The sequence below is a fragment of the Onychostoma macrolepis genome, chromosome 19 (assembly GCF_012432095.1).
Source record: "Onychostoma macrolepis isolate SWU-2019 chromosome 19, ASM1243209v1, whole genome shotgun sequence".
NCBI lineage: Eukaryota > Metazoa > Chordata > Actinopteri > Cypriniformes > Cyprinidae > Onychostoma > Onychostoma macrolepis.
In genome coordinates, this window is record NC_081173.1 from 23,570,388 (window position 1) to 23,591,640 (window position 21,253).

The 21,253-nt window shown below is 36.4% G+C and overlaps 1 protein-coding gene across 3 annotated transcripts; it reads left to right on the plus strand.

Moving 5' to 3' along the window:
- Nucleotides 1–5,440: 5,440 nt before the first annotated feature.
- dpm3 (dolichyl-phosphate mannosyltransferase subunit 3, regulatory) lies at nucleotides 5,441–7,145 on the plus strand. 3 transcript variants are annotated; one of them, XM_058754294.1, is made up of 2 exons: nucleotides 5,441–5,568; nucleotides 6,071–7,145. In XM_058754294.1, exon 2 carries the CDS (start codon nucleotides 6,124–6,126, stop codon nucleotides 6,400–6,402), a length of 279 nt encoding a protein of 92 aa, XP_058610277.1. In that variant the 5' UTR covers nucleotides 5,441–5,568; nucleotides 6,071–6,123; the 3' UTR covers nucleotides 6,403–7,145. The 3 variants fall into 3 exon arrangements, with proteins under 3 accessions (XP_058610277.1, XP_058610278.1, XP_058610280.1); XM_058754295.1 differs by lacking the exon at nucleotides 5,441–5,568 and adding an exon at nucleotides 5,599–5,727; XM_058754297.1 differs by lacking the exon at nucleotides 5,441–5,568 and adding an exon at nucleotides 5,812–5,834.
- Nucleotides 7,146–21,253: the final 14,108 nt, after the last annotated feature.

The following is a 21,253-nucleotide window of genomic DNA, read 5'->3' on the forward strand; positions in this document are numbered from 1 at the left end:
AAATGCCTAAAAACCCACTGCATAGGAGATCAAAGCTCAGACCAAAAACACACCGCTAAGACATCTTGACTGTCCGTGTCAGGATTTGGCAAGGACTGAGGCTAACTGAGAAACGGTTTTCAGACTGAAGACAAGAATAATGGGACCATTCCTCCAACATACACAGATACTGGAAAATGATGGCAGATCCTGCCAGTTGAGTCTGAATAGCATAGATACATTCCATCTAAATCACATCTGTGTACATATGTTAGATCGGTTAAAATATTTAAAAACGTAACAGCGGCCAAATGTAATAAGAGTCAAAATTTAGATTTTCACATTTTGAAAGAAAATTTATGGTGTTGTGATCGTGTTTCAGCATGTTGCTATGCAGTTGCTGGGGTGTTATGGGTGATTTTTTGAGTCTTTGTTAGTCTATGGGATTTTTTTTTCACTCATTTTATAATGAAGCACAAAATGTACAAAAATGAAGCACAATTGCTTACAAAAGCACACCTCTCTGCAACTAGCCGCACAGTAATGCAGCACAAGCCAAAATCGGCCTTAGTTACTTTCTTAATGCATGTTCCTAGTCTTCTTGTGAATGATTCATCAGGGCACGTTACTGCAAAGAAAAATAAATCACATTGACACTTAGGGTTTGGGTGTGTTCAAATCCCTAATCCTATGAGCAAAGCACCTGCTTCAGAAAGTACCACTAATATGAAGCCTTTTAACAGATAATACAATTCCTTCATGCAATCTGTATAACAAAATATAATGTCACTGCATGAACTCAGATGGTCAGTCTCTCACTCTGATTGTGTGTGTGTGTGTGTGTGTGTGTGTGTGAAAAGAGAGCAGACTGAGACTGAGATCTCAGGCACAGGAAACAGAGGGTTCCTGTTTTTTTGAGCCAGGCGCTATTGTCTCCCTCCCTCTCTTTCTCTCTCTCACTCATAAACACAGTTATCTGCAATTGTTCCCTTTAAATCATATTTTGTCTGCCCCATCCTAGAGCCTCGCATTGGAGCCATGGACTGTCCATTGTGCTTTTTTGAACCCTGAATGAAGGTACATTTTCTGCTGTTCTTTTGAACTTTCTATTCACCAAAGAATCTTGAAACACAAAATATTACTCAGATGTTTGAACTTTTTGTAACATTGATAAGAAAATTCTTGAGCACCAAATCATCATATGATTTCTAAAGGATCACGTGACACTGAAGACGAGTAATGATGCTGAAAATTCAGTTTTGCAAACAGTTATCTAAAGTTTAGTGCTGTCAAACGATTAATCGCGATTAATCACATCCAAAATAAAAGTTTTTGTTTACATAATATGTGTATTTGCTGTGTATATTTATTATGTATATATAAATACAAACACATGCATATATATATTTAAGAAAAATATGTTATGTTTATATATTAAATATATTTATATATAATATAAAATCTTAGAATATAAATATATAAATGTATATGCATGTAAATATTTCCAATAGTATATACTGTATGTGTGTATTTATATATACATAATAAATATGCACAGTATAAATGTATTATGTAAACAAAAACTTTTATTTTGGATGCGATTAATCGCGATTAATCGTTTGACAGCATTACTAAAGTTGTAATAATATTTTACAATATTATAGTTACACTGTATTTTTGATCAAATATATGCTGCCCTGGTGAGCATAAGAGTTTTCTTTCAAAACATTTAAAAAATACCCCATATATATGTATTTGCTATATACTTCATCAATTACGTTTTTTCCAAACGTGGATGTCCTTGGATGCCCTGAAAATAAGCCTTTGTCCAATTTAGTGCACGTATGGGGATAATTTTGGACTTAAAGTGTAGCTAAGTAAACCTCCCAAACACACACAGACACACACTCAGACTCAGAGAGCAGATCTCTTCTCGCTGGGTGGTGGCAGGGGACCAGGGTTTAAGCATGTAAGCTATTTAAGCATCTGGATTTAATGCACCATTAAGGTCAACGGCTGACCAGTCTGCACCTGTAGCACTCCTCACCAAACCCAGCAGCCCCTCCTCTCATTCAGCTGCCGGTGGTCACTATTTCTCCACTTTCTCTCTGTGATTTCACCAAACCAGCATCCACATTAAGAAAACAAAGTTCCCAATTGGAAACAAAGAAAGTTTTACAGTCTGATGCCACTGCAGAATGTTTTTAAGAGTCATGTCCCTGCCCCGAGCCTGACCTTCATCTTCTCATCTCATTCTTTAAGTTGTTCTCCTCACACCCTCGCTCGCTCCATCACCCCCTCCGTCTCAGTGCAGCCTGTTCTGTTGTGTCTGCCAACTGCTCTCTGCTGGATCACAGGTTTCCTGAGCTGGAGAGCCGGGGACTGGCAGTCTCAAACACTGTGAACGGCCAACTTGCTTTTTTCCCACTGCGCTTGGTGTACGTTCTGCTCACTGAACACGTACTCCTACGCAAACGCCCAGGCAGCAAAGACTCACAACCATTACGAAAAGAATCACATTACTGTCCCGACAGACATAGAAAGATAGAATGATGAATAGAAAGATAGATAGAACGATAGGTAGATGATAGATAGATAGATAGATAGATAGATAGATAGATAGATAGATAGATAGATAGATAGATAGATAGATAGATAGATAGATAGATAGATAGATAGAAACAGAACAGAATGAAAGAACGACAGAATGATAGATAGATAGATAGATAGATAGATAGATAGATAGATAGATAGATAGATAGATAGATAGATAGATAGATAGATAGATAGATAGATAGATAGATAGATAGATAGATAGAAACAGAACAGAATGAAAGAACGACAGAATGATAGATAGATAGATAGATAGATAGATAGATAGATAGATAGATAGATAGATAGATAGATAGATAGATAGATAGATAGATAGATAGATAGATAGATAGATAGATAGATAGATAGATAGATAGAAACAGAACAGAATAAAATAACGATAGATAGTTAGATAGTTAGACAGACAGACAGACAGACAGACAGATAGACAGACAGACAGATAGATAGATAGATAGAGATAGATAGATAGATAGATAGATAGATAGATAGATAGATAGATAGATAGATAGATAGATAGAAACAGAACAGAATGAAAGAACGATAGATAGAACGATAGATAGATGATAGATAGATAGATAGATAGATAGATAGATAGATAGATAGATAGATAGATAGATAGATAGATAGATAGATAGATAGATAGATAGATAGATAGATAGACAGATAGATAGATACAGAACAGAATGAAAGAACGATAGATAGATAGATAGATAGATAGATAGATAGATAGATAGATAGATAGATAGATAGATAGATAGATAGATACAGAACAGAATGAAAGAACAATAGATAGATAGATAGATAGATAGATAGATAGATAGATAGATAGATAGATAGATAGATAGATAGATAGATAGATAGATAGATAGATAGATAGACAGATAGATAGATAGATATAAAGAGAACAGAATGAAAGAACGCTAGATAGATAGATAGATAGATAGATAGATAGATAGATAGATAGATAGATAGATAGATAGATAGATAGATAGATAGATAGATAGATAGATAGATAAGTTGAGTAGGGGAGAGCGGGGAGGAAAGTAACGCGGGACGAAAGTAACAAAGCGATTTTCTCAGAGCCCTGACTAGATTTGCTTTCCAAACTATGACAGGCAGCACATTCAGCACGCAACCCTTGATGAAGCGGAGAAATATCACGTGATTTCGTCATCGTTTCCCACGGTTAGGTCCGGAAAGCAGTTTGAGTACAATAAGTAAATTATTGAAAAGGTAATTTTTTCAAATTAGTTGTGTTTCTCGTTTCATGTGTCACAGTAATGATCAATCTATAGGTAACACATCCTGAAGTTTGCCTTTTCAGAGTTTTTCAGTATAAAAGTAAATCGGGTTTAAATGACAGGAGTTCCTGTCGGGACGAAAGTAACACTTGTTACTTCGGTCCCCCTACAGTGACAACAAGTGTTTCTTTTGTCCCACTGCATGCTAATGTGGTGACTTTCTGTGTCTTGCATCATTTATTAAAACATGTTTAAGTTGTATTACACCAAAAGAATATGCCAAGAGTGAGGGTCAAAAAAAACAGACAGAGGTCTGATTCCGCCAGATGTTCATGCGTTTCTGGACATAGGCCTATTTGTCAGGAACATCAGTCTCAGGGCAGCTGCTATGTTGCATTTACCTTCGCCATATTTAGGTTTTAGCCATACTTTAGTTTTTCCACCTCCGCCTATGAATTTGCAGTGTTTCCAGGTGTTTTTTTGCACATTTTGAATTTATGCATAAAAACAACTGGATGGAAACATGAATAGGCCTACTGCTACATTATGTTAAGAATTTATATTATGCTAATTTAATTTAATTTTCATATTGTTCATTCTGCTAAAAATATTTTCTAAAAATTAATTGAATAAATAAATAAATCTTCTAAACCATTCAAGTTTGTATGGTCGGGTTTTGAAACATTTGATGAAACAAAGTTAGAATGAAATATTTTTTTGCAAAGATAAAGGACAAAATATTTTTGCAGTTACATATTAACATTGATAGACCACACTTCTGAGTTATTGGCCACAGCAAAAATATATATCTGACAACAAAATTATCTTTTTAAATGATGTTTTTCTGAAAAATTTTACTTTTGTCCCGCTTTCCCCTATATTAGATTGCTGTGCAGAACTACGAATAGTTGTCTTGATGAAAACAGATGTGAACAGAAACAGAATTTTTTCTTCTACTTTAGTTTCATTTGAATGGCCAATCGTGCTCTTAAATATTTAGTAATAAAAGGTAGTGCTGAACAAAACAGTCGACTGAAAGCTGCCAAACCCCTCACAAATGCCCTGTTTTGCTACATTTCTTCTTTACAACCACTTGCAGTATTGAAAGAGACACTCGCTGACAAGTGTAAACATCACTAAGAATAACCTCGCGTTTGCTGTGAGGGTGATGTTTTTCAGGAGCCTCAGTGCTGCCTGTGAGCGATGTTTATACCTTTTTGGCTGGTGAGGAGGTGTGATGGGTCACGGACTCGCGTCTGTTCTGTGCACTGAATGAGCGGATGTCACCCGCGGCATCCACAAGACCCTGAACCGCGCCAAGACACAGACACACAAACACAAAAACAGCTTCAGACTAAGATACCGTGCAGGCGTCTCATTCCCTGCCAGCATTACAGACAAACGACTGAAACCCGGGTTTAATAGACCTAATACTGTATTTAGGCTATAAATAGCCTGTGTAAAGGCTATATTTAAAGAAATTATAAAGGAAAAATAAATAAATAAATAAATAAAATTCAACAATAATAAATATATAAACTCTTAATCTCCAAAACTATTACTGTAAATAATTTTTTACATATACATAAATAAATAGAATACAATAAATGGAAATTCGAATTTAGTCTTGTAGTAAATATTTGAAGTGCACTTCATGTTCCATGATGCTTTTCGGCATCCACGTCATCAACCTGCGTTATTATTCCGAAAGTGGTGAGCTGGCGTTGAACAGCGGGTAAGAGAGTGTATTTCGATATTATCAGTGCGCGTATTTAATGTTTAGGAGCTGGTCATTGTTACTAAGCTAAGATCTTCTCTCTGTGTAGCGCTGGTTGTCAGATTTCATTGTAAACAACGTGTTATCGTTAGCATTCGTGCTAGCTGTTCAATACGAGTGAGGATCAATGCGAATTTTAAACAACAGCGGTGTATTTAATATAATTGTTCTGTAATATTTATGATTTCTTTATCATCCGATTTCGCCTGTTTCAAACACTAGCGGTATACATTGTGATTGTCACCTTTAATTGAATGCATTTCATGAAATTATTTCTTGTTGATTAAGTATAAATATTAATATATAACGTTACATCTTTTTATTTCATACAGTATCTCATGTATGGCCAAACTTAAATAGCCACTTTAAAATTAATTAAGTTTTACAGTGTGTGCTATCTACAATAAAGCATAATATGTGAAATAGAACTGTCTTAACAGAAACACATTTATCCTCACAGGTGGATTCTTCATTTATAATTTAGCCCTCCACCGTCCCACAGTCTTCATCACAATGACCAAGCTTCTGGAGTGGCTTCTTGGTGTGTCGCTGATTGGCGTGGCATGGGGACTCTTTACCTTTGACCTCCTTGATTTGCAGTTGCCTCCCCAGTGTAGAGAGCTGGCTTGGCCCATGCCTGTATATCTGCTGGTGGTGTTTGGGTGTTATTCACTGGCAACTGTCGGCTACCGCGTGGCCACATTTAATGACTGCGAGAACGCGGCCAAAGAGTTGCAAGCACAAATAAAAGAAGCCAAAGAGGATTTAAAGAAGAAGGGACTGAAGATGTGAGAATTACATCTTGGCAAACATAGTCTCATTGTTTGTTTACTTTGTGGCGTCTGTACTACAATATGCACTCAAAACTACAGCTCAAAACTTTGTTCAAGTCTTTTTTTCAACATGATATAAATAATAGTTTGAAATGTAAACACCTGCACACCTGTGAATGATCTATTTCCAGCATTATGACAGTCTTATTTTAAACATTACAGGCGCATGGATGTATTGTCAATGGAGAGCAGAACAATTTCTGTACAGCCTCCAGAGTGTGTGTATTTGCATTGGCCAGGGAATGAATACATCTTTCTTGAACCAGTTGTTTTTAGGGAGTCAGAATTCTGAGTCAGACTTAGAAATGAATCCACTGTGTAGATTTGCGGTTGCACAAGGACAGCATTTCAGTAAATCACATGACTTAAATTTTGATTTAAAATATAAAATAATAGGACTGTGTTCACATCACACAAGGTTGTCCTTTTTACCTTAAATTAAGGTTATGAGCATTTTTTTTTTTTGTAATTGGAGTACTGTAAGTGTTATAAGTACAACCATCTAATGTGAATATTACAGGGTCCTAATAAAAGAAGTGGCCTATATAGGGGTTTTCACACTTGAAATAATTAATCCTGTGTCATCTTAAAGCCCAGGTAAACAAAATCCAGGGTTATTTTGCTTTGTTTCACACAGCTCATAATTTGCCCGAATTAAAAATGAATGCTGTTTATTCATAAACTGACATGTCACACTGTGCATTTCCCGGGTTATTGTTCTTATTTGCATATTTGCGGTGTCAGTGTTACTGATTGGAAGAACGCAGCACGCAAACCTTTTCCACAACGATTCTAGCATCCTTGTATTAGTAGCTATTATGTGCCTTAAGTTTTTCCTGAATGGAATTTTAGGACTACAAAGGTATGAATACGATAATCTCTGCGTTTCAATTTATGTGTTTTCTGTTACCATTTGATGTTTCCCTTCAGTGCGCGGCGTTGTGGCTGTTTAACCCTCTGGTGGTGTTCAGTCATTTCAGACTGGGGAAAAAAAAAAAAAGTTTTTAAATGTAAAAAATCGCTACTTCATTGGAATGGTATGAAACGCAATCACTTTTATGTCTAACCACAAAAAAACTTGTCACACTTGTGTTGTTCGCGGTCAAAAATGACCGCCATTGGAAATTAATGGGAAATACACAAAAATGCAAGGAATTTTTGTTTGTACAATATACAAATCATTCATAACGCAGAAAAAATGTGCAAAGCAATGAAGGGGTGATATTCCAAAATATCAGGAGTGCAAAACAGACACACTGCCCCCCACAGACATACAGGTGCTGGTCATATAATTAGAATATCATCAAAAAGTTGATTTATTTCACTAATTCCATTCAAAAAGTGAAACTTGTATATTATATTCATTCATTACACACATACTGATATATTTCAAATGTTTATTTCTTTTAATTTTGATGATTAGAGCTTACAGCTCATGAAAGTCAAAAATCAGTATCTCAAAATATTAGAATATTACTTAAGACCAATACAAAGAAAGGATTTTTATAAATCTTGGCCAACTGAAAAGTATGAAAATGAAAAGTATGAGCATGTACAGCACTCAATACTTAGTTGGGGCTCCTTTTGCCTGAATTACTGCAGCAATGCGGCGTGGCATGGAGTCGATCAGTCTGTGGCACTGCTCAGGTGTTACGAGAGCCCAGGTTGCTCTGATAGTGGCCTTCAGCTCATCTGCATTGTTGGGTCTGGTGTCTCTCATCTTCCTCTTGACAATACCCCATAGATTCTCTATGGGGTTCAGGTCAGGCGAGTTTGCTGGCCAATCAAGCACAGTAACACTATGGTCATTGAACCAGCTTTTGGTACCTTTGGCAGTGTGGGCAGGTGCCAAGTCCTGCTGGAAAATGAAATCAGCATCTCCATAAAGCTTGTCAACAGTAGGAAGCATGAAGTGCTCTAAAATTTCCTGGTAGATGGCTGCGTTGACTGTGGACATCAGAAAACACAGTGGACCAACACCAGCAGATGACATGGCAGCCCAAATCATCACTGAAACTTCACACTGGACTTCAAGCAACATGGATTCTGTGCCTCTCCACTCTTCCTTCAGACTCTGGGACCTTGATTTCCAAATGAAATGTAAAACTTACTTTCATCTGAAAAGAGGACTTTGGACCACTGAGCAACAGTCCAGTTCTTTTTCTCCACAGCCCAGGTAAGATGCTTCTGACGTTGTCTCTGGTTCAGAAGTGGCTTGGTAGCCCTTTTCCTGAAGATGTCTGAGCGTGGTGACTCTTGATGCACTGACTCCAGCTTCAGTTCTCTCCTTGTGAAGCTCTCACAAGTGTTTGAATCGGCTTTGCTTGACTGTATTCTTAAGCTTGCGGTCATCCCTGTTGCTTCTGCACCTTTTCCTACCCAATTATTCCTTCCAGTCAACTTTGCATTTAATATGCTTTGATACAGCACTCTGTAAACAGCCACACCTTTCAGTAATGACCCTCTGTGACTTACCCTCTTTGTGGAGGGTGTCAATGTTCGTCTTCTGGATCATTGCCAAGTCAGCAGTCTTCCCCATTATTGTGGTTTCAAAGAACAAGAGATACCCAGAATTTATACTGTAGGGATGGTCATTTATTCAAACTCAAATGTAAATATTCTAATATTTTGAGATACTGATTTTTGACTTTCATGAGCTGTAAGCTCTAATCATCAAAATGAAAAGAAATAAACATTTGAAATATATCAGTCTGTGTGTAATGAATGAATATAATATACAAGTTTCACTTTTTGAATGGAATTAGTGAAATAAATAAACTTTTTGATGATATTCTAATTATATGACCAGCACCTGTACATGAACTAGTGTGACTGTAACACAAAGCATGCTTCTGCAAATGCGTGAAATAAAATCAATAATTCAGCCACAATGCAGTGAAAACAGACACCAAGGAAGGGGTTACACTAAAACATCAGTACAAAACAGACACACACACACACACACACACACACACACACACACACACACACACACACACAAATGAACTGGTGTGTCTGTATGGCAAAATTGACAAATAAGAGGTTGAAATTCAAATTGATTAATCTCTGATAAAGCATTTCCGTTCATTTTTGTTACAATTTTTTGAACTTTGATGTTATGTGTAATAATATGTCTTTCTCTGTGTTCAGGTTTGTAGTAAAATTCATGCAAAAACTGGCATTTCAAACCAACATTAAAAAAAAAAAAAAAAAACCTAAACCTTTACAGAAAGTTGTCTTTGAGAATGTCTGAATATATATCCAAATCCACAACTTAAAATAAATAAATAAATAAAAAATTATGTCTAAAAACTATTTATAAGCCTTTTATATTGAGCTAGGAATGTAGTTGCTAAACCATGGAATTGCAAATTTTTTTCTTTTCTTACTCCAAGCAAACAGATGACACTAATCTGACTTCAAAACTTGGATTTTAAAGGCATTGTCTCTATTTTAACATGAAATACTGCCATAATTGAAAAGTAATAGAAATATTAGAAAAAAAAAACATTTGTATTATTTTCAATGGGAAAAAATTAATAATTATTGCTCAAATATTAGTTAGTACCATGAAATTCTCTCAAAATACAAAATAAACAAATATTATTGAACAAAAATATATTACATTGATTTTATTGAAAAAAAAAAAAAGTTACATTTCAGGTACTTTTGACCGCGAACAACACAAGTGTGACTCCCAAATGAACAATACCAGAGGGTTAAAGGGTGACCATACGTGGCATTTTTCCCAGACGCGTCCTGGCCAGGATTTCTATATTGCCTAAAATATCTAGGATTTGGCTTTGTTTGCCTGTGCAGACCGATCGGTGTTCCTTATGTTTTCGAAATGCTCTCAAATTACTTTGAATCAAAGCAATATAGAAATCCTGGCCAGGACGCGTCTGGGAAAAATGGCATGTATGGTCACCCTATTAAAGCATGAATATGAGGCAAGCGATTGGCTGTTGGTACCTAAGTGTCAAACCGTAACAATGACCACATCGGTTCACACTGCATGAGTTTGGCACCGCAATGAACGCCGGAAAAGAGCTGCTTCGATAACCCCGGGTAAAAAGCGCTGCTACCCCCGCTTCTAAATTACAAGTGTGACACGTAGGCCTACCTTTGCCCGGGGTTAAACGCAGTGTTAAAAGCCATCATGTGTGTTCACCATTTCATTGTTCACCATTTTTTGCGTTTCTGCAGACATTCCACATGATAAAAATTAATGTTTGATACAAAATACAGAGTGATTCATTCTCAGTTGTGTTTAATTTTTGCTCTGCTGGACTCGGCCTTAGATTCTGATCTCAAAAAATGAACTTCTGTGCACATAAATTCTGAAATGTGATCCACGTCCATGTGTTGGCTCTTAAAACACTAATCCCAAAGCCACTAAGTGCACACGGGCGCTGTATATAGTGCTGAATTAATCTGGTGTTTTTTGGCACGCAAAGCTCATTCGTTCTCTTCAAGCTTAAAGTAGGCTCTTGTAACCTTCTTTTTTTTGGCCCCTTTAATGCCGCTGTGAACAGGCCTATACCTGTTTGTAGAACAAAGTAGAAAAAAGTAGGTTTTTCATAAGTTTGCAGTTTTCTTGTAGGACTAGGCTCCGCCTGACTGCTGATTGGCTCCTGTTCAAATCTCTGATGTCACCCCCTGCAGCCTCTTACAAGCTGTTGTTAGTTAAGGCCTGTTTTTCACAAATCCATAGTAGCATATGAGAGAACAGCATCAGCATTTTCTCCTGAAACCACAGAATGATTAACGCCACGTTTATGCTTTGAGATGCAGTTTAAACAGCTGAGAAACTAAGCAAATGATTTCTATCGCAGAGCTTTGAATAGGACTGTCTATGCTGGAATTAAGAAAGATTCAATGATCTGATTCAATGACCCATTATTGAGAAGAAAGAGAGAAAATTGCAGGCTTTGCTTTCTGCTCCACGGTAATTTTCTGGTCCTGATCAATAAATCTCTCTGAATTGAAGGCATTGTCAGCCAGGGCAGGTTTAAAGCAAACAAGTGAAAAACAAACATGCATTCCCTTTTCTGTTCCATTGAGGAATAAAAATACAGATTTAAAGACATGAGGGTGAGTATAATTTTTGTGTGAACTGTTTCTTTAAAAAAATTGTATAAAGTTCAACGATAAGATGCTATAAACAGAATTAATGGTAGTTATTTTCATTGTTGGTTTTCAAAGACTGATTATCACTGAAAGCAGTATTTTGTACAACATGGCTTTAAAAACAAGCACATTTGTCTCAGCTGACCTGTTTCAACTGCCTTTAGGGGTTAGAGACGCCACATTTTGCGAAATATAAGACAGGTCATGCTGCTGTTGTACGTCAAGAGACCTTTATGTCCCATACTTCACATTTGTCTGTTATGCAACGTGATACTTCTTCTGGTCTGTTATTGTTGGGAGAATGAACTGTATGTGCCTCATTTAGATTGAATACATGGTTCAAACTCAAACCAACAGTGACTCAAAAACGGATCTGGACACTCAAGAAGAGAAAGGTTTGAACGTTATTGTATTTGATCATAAAATGGTGTTTAATTTAATAAAAGATAAAAAATATACATTCATAAAGGAGTTTTAATGTAAATAAAATATATTAATAAATAAATTATAAGTAAATAGTATATACGTGTTTAAGTATTTGGGAGTATGTAAGTATTTTATATAAGTATTTTAGGACAATGGCTATGAAAAATAAAACAATGTCTAAATAGCTATTTGGCTATCAGTTAACATTTTCCAATAGCATGTACAGCCAAAGTTGTGTCAGGCAAAAAGGAAATTTGTGAGTTATTACATTTTGATTACAAAGATTACAAAGACAAACATTATTTTCCCTTTAGAATAACATGCACTGATGAATCATACACAATAAAACTAGGAATGTGTATCGATAATGTAAATAGCATCAATTCTGATTCTATGTCGACTTGAATTGACATTCAGTAAAACTTCAAGCACACCAAACGTCTGAATGGCCTAAAATGTCTAAAAATGTCTGAGTAGTGTGCTGCCAACATAAGAACAAAAAGAAATCCTATCTGGAGTGCCAGCTGCCAAACTTTCTCTAGAGCCTTGTTAAAATAAATACGAATGTAAAAAAGACAGAAAAATGAGTGGAAGTGTCGAGTAATGACTGAAATCTTTAGCTCCTCGGAAGGTATGTACGTCAGTGAATGTAAACCTTATTGTTTAAGCTAATTAGCTCACTGTTTCAGTAACACGTGCCAGCAAGGTGTGTTTGTCAAAGAGTCCAAGACCGTGGAACACTTCCAGATTTCTTTCCCCGTGACCCAGAAGTCAATATCCAAATATGCCTTTATTAGGACAGAAACCAGTAGAGACCATCTAAGAGTATGTAGAAGATAATACATCCTATAAAATGGATAAATTCAGTTTGTGTTCACCGCAAGAGTTTGTGTTACACGTTTGACCCAGTAGCTTATTGAACTGCCCGATCAAAATCTTGGTAGTGTTTATGGTTTTGGCTTGAGTGACTCATTTTCACCTCTTAATCTAAATCTTTGTTTTATTTTTTTCAAAATTGCATAATGAATGGTTGAACAGATGTCTGAAATCGGCAGCTCTGTAAGAAAATTGGCTCAGTAGTTTGGTCTGTGCTTTTAAAAGTTGTATCGTGGTTGATTTCTTCTGAAATTTATGGCAAGCATAGCTTGAAATTCGATCACATTTCATTGTCTGAACAAGAATTTATGTGCAATCCATCAAACAGAGCTAAAATCTAGATGCAGCGGCCTCCGACTCCATCCTGAGAAGCTGCGTGACAGTCTTTGTTGTTTAAATGGCTTGATAATAATTACGGGGTTTATGTATTCATATTTCTGATATTTTTGGACTGGTATAGTATATCTCTGGGTTTGGCTTTGTGTCTTTGAAATAGGATAACCCATTCAGCAGTGAAAATGGAGCTTTTTTTATATATATTTTTTTATAAATATATCGATATATTTGCTTGCTCTCAATCCCCAGTGAATTAAAAAACCCTAAGAAATCCAGGTTTTGCTCAGTACTCACAAAGACAGATTACACATGAGGCCATCATAACGTTATTTTCTTTGTTTTAGGAACCACATCTTGCTGGAAGTGTACCATGTTTACTCAGGGTTCACTGAGCCGTCTGCTTTTAAGGCCAAATGTGGTCAAAAAGCTGATTTCCCAATTTCTCAAGCTATCTCGACTTGATCTAAAATCAAGGTCAAGTGACATTTAGTTGCTACATTAGGCTTTAACACTGAGGAACTAAAATAATTCTTGTCGCACAAAGTTTTAAGCTGATTTCAATTGATTATTCAAATGGCAATTCATGCAGCAAAAATGATTCAGAAATGGTGGTAAAGTCTTAACATTATACATTTTTAATAATGTTTTATCATACATGGATTTGTTATATGCTTAAAAATACATATATGAATCATATATGGATAATATCCATATATGATTCATATATGTATTTTTAAGCATATATATCCATTGGATATATATGCTTAAAAATACATATAAATACATACCTTCATAATGAGCTCTTTTTCGCTGCCTCCACATTAATGTCATCATTCTTTTCTGTACAGAGTTTCTCCAACCCCTGTTCATGTTGGATAACAGTATGAGACATATGCTGTCTGAAGAAGACTTGTGTCATATTTCTCTCCACATGATGCCCATGCTGCGTCCAGACAAGTAGCTGCTGTTCTCCAACCTGCTTCCTCCACCGATGACTGAATATGAGAATAAGCAAATGTGATATTAGACAAAACACGTACATGAACAGACTATATTGATTTCAACATATACTTCATGTTATATTATGTGGCTTTCATCCAAGCTTCCTGTTGTGATTGTATAGCCATTAAAATCATTATAAATGAAGTGTGTTATCATCTAATGAATGCTCAGCTTTTACAGCACATTTTATCAGATGAGTAACAGAAATGGGATACAAAGCCACAGTATTTGCCCCAACTTGCGCAAGTATAAAACATACTAAGCATATTTCAAAGTCGCGTGTGTGTAAATGCAGACCCTCTCACAACGTGTATTTGTAGCTCAAGGACAAAAGCTTAACTAACATATTTATCATAAGCACAGAAACAGATGTACAGGACCAACTTAATGCATTATCTTGAAAATAGAAAAATGCCGAAGTAACATTCTCAATCTTCAGGACACTTTAAAAAGCTGATAAGAGAGGACCGACATTTTTTCCAGATGTGAGATGAATAATATGCAGGAAGGAGGGAGAGATCTTGAACTCTTGTTTTTTTAGTCTCTTTGACACTGCAGTTAAAGTTCATTCAATTCAAGTGCAGCTCATTTTTAAAATTAAAAAAAATTGTGGAATTACATTCCGCCCGTTAGCACAGAAAACTATTTTGACTCGTCCGTTCAGTTTGTAAAGTCAAAATTGCATTTGCAGTAATACAATTTAAAATGAGAAATTAGTTATAAATTATATTAATATAATTAAAATTTACAAAAATTATATTAGTTATTATTTAGTCAATAGTCATATAATCAAATTTTTCCTACCTTTTTATTTATTTATTTTTACAAACTTTTCTGCTATCTGTATCTAAACAGAGGTCCTTTTTCCGTATCATACTGAGCTCTTTGTCTCCAGACATAATTTTTCATACGGCTCCTGTTGTTGTTCTTTTGTCGCTCATTTGACTGACTCTTTGTGGTTTCTCTTTAGCAATAATGACTATTTAAAGCAAAAGTCCTCTAGTGAAGTGCCACTTATTCCCTTTAAACTCCCTAAACTCTTGAGAGGAGGTCAAACGGTTAAGAGAGGGGCTGATTTACAGTCGGAGGGTCAAAGCTCTGAAAACACACGGTCAGGGTGTGAGCTGCGAAACCAGTCTGCAGTGTGACAGCTGCTTTTACGGTCACAGCCATAAAAAGAGGAAAAAAAGAAAAGAAAAGAAAGGCCTCTGGAGATGAGCAGGAGGAAGGGAGGAACAATAGTGTGTAGGAGACAGAGACAGACACAGAGAGACGGAGAGAGAGAAAAAAGAGAGAGCTTTAGGGAAGGTAAACGAAGAACTGAGGCTGAAAGAAACGAAGAGAGAGAGCGAGAGAATGAGATGCTGCCATACAGAAAGAGATGGAGACAATGATAGGTAAATAAAACGAAAGAAGGTGTGAAAGAAAAGGTCATGCTGGAATATACTGTACATGAGGAGGGTATAAAATACAACCTGAAAAAAGTTTATTTTTTCCTTTACTTAACTATTGGACCTAACTATTGGTCCACAAAAAAGAGGTGCTTAACTCTCAGAATGTGTTGAGATAAACCATTTTTTCTTTTTATCCTATTCATTTTCTGTGACATTTGCAAATGTTGCAACTCAAAGTCAGTTTTTTTGTGAATTTGTCATTTTCTACACCTAAAAAAAGAAAAACTTCTAAATAAATAAATAAATAAAACAAAACTAATAAAATTGAAATGAAAGATACAAAATTCATATTCATATATATATATATATATATATATATATATATATATATATATATATATATATATATATATGAATATATATGAACGCAAAAAGTAAAAAATTAACTTATTTCAAAAAGTGAAACTTTCATATATTCTAGATTCATTACATGTAAAAAAATGTTTGTTTTAAATTTGAAGATTAGAGCTTACAGCTCATGGAAGTCAAAAATCAGTATCTCAAAATATTAGAATATTTACATTTTAGTTTCATTAAATGACCATCCCTACAGTATAAATTCCGGGTATCTCTTGTTCTTTGAAACCACAATAATGGGGAAGACTGCTGACTTGGCAATGGTCCAGAAGACAATCATTGACACCCTCCACAAAGAGGGTAAGTCACAGAAGGTCATTACTAAAAGGGGTGGCTGTTCACAGAGTGCTGTATCAAAGCATATTAAATGCAAAGTTGACTGGAAGGAAGAATTTGGGTAGGAAAAGGTGCACAAGCAACAGGGATGACCGCAAGCTTGAGAATACAGTCAAGCAAAGCTGATTCAAACACTTGTGAGAGCTTCACAAGGAGAGAACTGAAGCTGGAGTCAGTGCATCAAGAGTCACCACGCTCAGACGTCTTCAGGAAAAGGGCTACCATGCCACTTTTGAAACAGAAACAACGTCAAACGCATCCTAAGTGGCCTAAGGAGAAAAAGAACTGGACTGTTGCTCAGTGGTCCAAAGTCCTCTTTTCAGATAAAAGTAAATTTTGCATTTCATTTGGAAATCAAGGTCTGGAGTCTGGAGGAAGACTGGAGAGGCACAGAATCCAAGCTGCTTAAAGTCCAGTGTGAAGTTTCCGAAGTCAGTGATGATTTGGGGTGCCGTGACGTCTGCTGGTGTTGGTCCATTGAGTTTTATCAAGTCCAAAGTCGATGCAGCCGTCTACCAGGAGATTTTGGAGCACTTTATGCTTCCATCTGCTGACAAGCTTTATGGAGATGTTGATTTCCTTTTCCAGCAGGACTTCAGCACCTGCCCACACTGCCAAAAGCACTTCCAAGTGGTTTGCTGACTGTGATACTACTGTGCTTGATTGGCCAGCCAACATGCCTGACCTGAACCCCATATGGAATCTATGTGATATTTTCAAGAGAAAGATGAGAAACAGTCGATGCAACAATACAGACGAGCTGAAGACTCAATAGTGCCTCAGCAGTGCCACAGGCTGAACGCTTCTATGCCACACCTCACTGATGCTGGAGTTTGTGCTAAACGAGCCCCGACCAAGTATTGAGTGCATACAGGGCTGGATTTACACATAGGCATTCTAGGCATGTGCTCTGTGCTTGCACGTCCTGGGGGGGCCCAAACACAATGAAGAGATATATAATATTTTTGTTATACTAGTATGGGCTATCTACAACAATAAAAGAGCCCTGCTAAAAAAAACAATAGAAGCCCAATAGAAACCATCACAGAAATTCCAATGGTTTCCATTAAAATACCATTATAAACCATTAGCTTTTTCCAGTAAAACCATTACAAAATTCCTTTTTGTAGTGTGTTTTGGGCATTTTTCCAATAGGATTTAACATCCCACAAAATAGAATCCATCACATACCAGTAGACACCATTATAGTTTCCATTAAAACCAATACAATTTCCATTATAACCATTAAAACCATTACATGTTCTGTTGTGTTTTGGGCAGGGTTCTATTGTTTTTATTTTCAGCAGGGAGCCAAAACCGCAGAAGACACTGAGCAAAATATAACAAACAATAGGGTAAAACATGACAAACTATTTCCATGTTTTCCACTTTTTTTATGTATGGAAATCACGATTTCTCCCGTTCTCTGTCACAGACTTACACAGTAAAGACACGCACTCGCGCACACACTCGGAGACGCGAACAGAGGCTTGTTGCCAGAGCTGCCCCGCGAATTTATCAGTAAAATAGTCTCGCAGCTGAAAAGATACATGACATTTCTCAGTAGCGAGGTTCTTGAAGCAGTTTAACTTAAAGATTTGCGATCACCGGTAGTAGAGACACTGCTGAACACTGCCGAGAGACTCACAGACTCAGGTATTCACACACGCTTAATCTCTCTCTCTCTTTCTCTCTGTCTCTCTAATAACTGCGTTAAACTGCATATCACTGGCTCAAGACCCTGTTATTAGCTCTAAAATAACGTTTTGGAAATTGCAATGGAAGGTTTATGAAGTGCGCAAGAAATTAGTTCAACACACACGAGATTTCAGGACGGAAACATGACAAATGTCTTTAAATAAAAATAATCTGAACAATGTCTTGATGCGTGGTTGTGACTCCAGGTCATTAAAATTATTAGAAAAATAACGCACTCCCGAAGTGGTAATGTGGCCACGATGCTGGAGCCTTTATGGAACGTCTTTCTCCATTCTCAAACAAATTAAGACATTCGATTTTTATTGACCGACGATAGAAAACACTGTAATGGTTTCCACTGATTACAAAATATTTTTGTTTGCTGGAGTGGTATTATTATATAGCCTAGTCCTATTAATAAGGAAAGGGGACCCAAAATATTGTTTTGCCTATGTCACCATAAGAGGTAAATCCGGCCCTGAGTGCATAAATGAACATACTTTAAAGAACTTGAACTTTTCTGTTTTGCAAATACTTTTTTTTTTTTTTTTGATAGATCTTAGGAAATATTCTAAATATTTTGAGAGACTGGATTTTTGACTTTCATGAACTGTAAGCTCTAATCATCAAAATAAAAATTAAAAAACATTTAAAATGAATCTAGAATATATGAAAGTTTCACTTTTTGAAATGTTACGAAAAAAAAAAAACTTTTTCACAATATTCAATTTTTTTGAGATGCACCTATATATATATATATATACAGTGGGGCAAAAAAGTATTTAGTCAGCCACCAATTGTACAAGTTCTCCCGCTTAAAAAGATGAGAGAGGCCTGTAATTTTCATCATAGGTATACCTCAACTATGAGAGACAAAATGAGAAAAAAATCCAGAAAATCACATTGTAGCATTTTTAAAGAATTTATTTGCAAATTATGGTGGAAAATAAGTATTTGGTCAATAACAAAATTTCATCTCAATACTTTGTTATATACCCTTTGTTGGCAAAGACAGAGGTCAAATGTTTTCTGTAAGTCTTCACAAGGTTTTCACACACTGTTGCTGGTATTTTGGCCCATTCCTCCATGCAGATCTCCTCTAGAGCAGTAATGTTTTGCCACTCCAGGACCTTGAAATGCTTCTTACGAAGCCACTCCTTCGTTGCCCGGGCGGTGTGTTTGGGATCATTGTCATGCTGAAAGACCCAGCCACGTTTCATCTTCAATGCCCTTGCTGATGGAAGGAGGTTTTCACTCAAAATCTCATGATACATGGCCCCCTTCATTCTTTCGTTTACACGGATCAGTCGTCCTGGTCCCTTTGCAGAAAAACAGCCCCAAAGCATGATGTTTCCACCCCCATGCTTCACAGTAGGTATGGTGTTATTTGGATGCAACTCAGCATTCTTTCTCCTCCAAACACGACAAGTTGAGTTTTTACCAAAAAGTTCTATTTTGGTTTCATCTGACCATATGACATTCTCCCAATCCTCTTCTGGATCATCCAAATGCTCTCTAGCAAACTTCAGACGGGCCGGACATGTACTGGCTTAAGCAGGGGACACGCCTGGCACTGCAGGATTTGAGGCCTTTGTTACTTTGGTCCCAGCTCTCTGCAGGTCATTCACTAGGTCCCCCCGTGTGGTTCTGGGATTTTTGCTCACAGTTCTTGTGATCATTTTGACCCCACGGTGTGAGATCTTGCGTGGAGCCCCAGATCGAGGGAGATTATCAGTGGTCTTGTATGTCTTCCATTTTCTAATAATTGCTCCCACAGTTGATTTCTTCACACCAAGCTGCTTACCTATTGCAGATTCAGTCTTCCCAGCCTGGTGCAGGTCTACAATTTTGTTTCTGGTGTCCTTTGACAGCTCTTTGGTCTTGGCCATAGTGGAGTTTGGAGTTGGACTGTTTGAGGTTGTGGACAGGTGTCTTTGGTAACACTTTACAATAAGGTGTCATTTGTTAACATTAGTTAATGTATTAACTAACATGAACAAACAATGAACAATGCATTTATTACACTATTTATTCATCTTTGTTAATGTTAGTTAATGAAAATACAATTGTTCATTGTTTATTCATGTTAGTTCACAGTGCATTAACTAATGTTAACAAACACAACTTGTGATTTTAATTATGCATTAGTAAATGCTGAAATTAACATTAACTAAGATTAATAAATGCTGTAGAAGTATTGTTCATTCTTAGTTCATGTTTACTAATGTTGTTAACTAATGTTAACTAATGAACCTTATTGTAAAGTGTTACCGTGTCTTTTATACTGATAACGAGTTCAAACAGATGCCATTAATACAGGTAACGAGTGGAGGACAGAGGAGCCTCTTAAAGAAGAAGTTACAGGTCTGTGAGAGCCAGAAATCTTGCTTGTTTGTAGGTGACCAAATACTTATTTTACCGAGGAATTTACCAATTAATTCTTTAAAAATCCTACAATGTGATTTTCTGGATTTTTTTTCTCATTTTGTCTCTCATAGTTGAGGTATACCTATGATGAAAATTACAGGCCTCTCATCTTTTTAAGTGGGAGAACTTGCACAATTGGTGGCTGACTAAATACTTTTTTGCCCCACTGTATGTATGTGTGTGTGTGTATATTATATATATATATATATACTTTTGAGCTTGAAGCATACAGTCAACACAACTTTTTTTTTTTTAAAGACAGGAATGAAATGAATGAGATCTTTTAAAATGGAAGCTAATAACAGAAGAGGTGTGTGTATGTTTACTGAGCCGTCTGGCAAAAGCCCAAGTTTAGGCAGAATACAAAGGGAAGAGTCACACCTGTGCGTTATCCTCCTGAAACACACACACATGGTCAAACTGATGCCTCTGACCTCCGACCATTGTGATCTTTTCCTGTCACCGGTGAAACATAAACCCTGAGAGACAAAATACTTCATCCTATTGACACACAAACTGGACAATATGTGCTTTCGCTCGGCTTGGGAACGATCATCCCATTGTCCTAAATGAGCTCATATAGTTCTGGTCCATGATGCTGTGTAATCAAAAAATACAATATAGTAAGAATCACAGTTAGCAAAAGGAAGGAATATCAATACAACATTGTTTTGCATGCACTAAATAAATGCAAACAGGACAGCTGTGTGAATGTCACAAGAAATGACATCACACATCTCTGTAAAAAACACAAGGTTGGCGACAATC

What these genes read in the sequence shown, in the direction of transcription:
- dpm3 (XM_058754294.1), top strand. Translation starts at nt 6,124, where the DNA reads ATGACCAAGCTTCTGGAGTGGCTTCTTGGTGTGTCGCTGATTGGCGTG.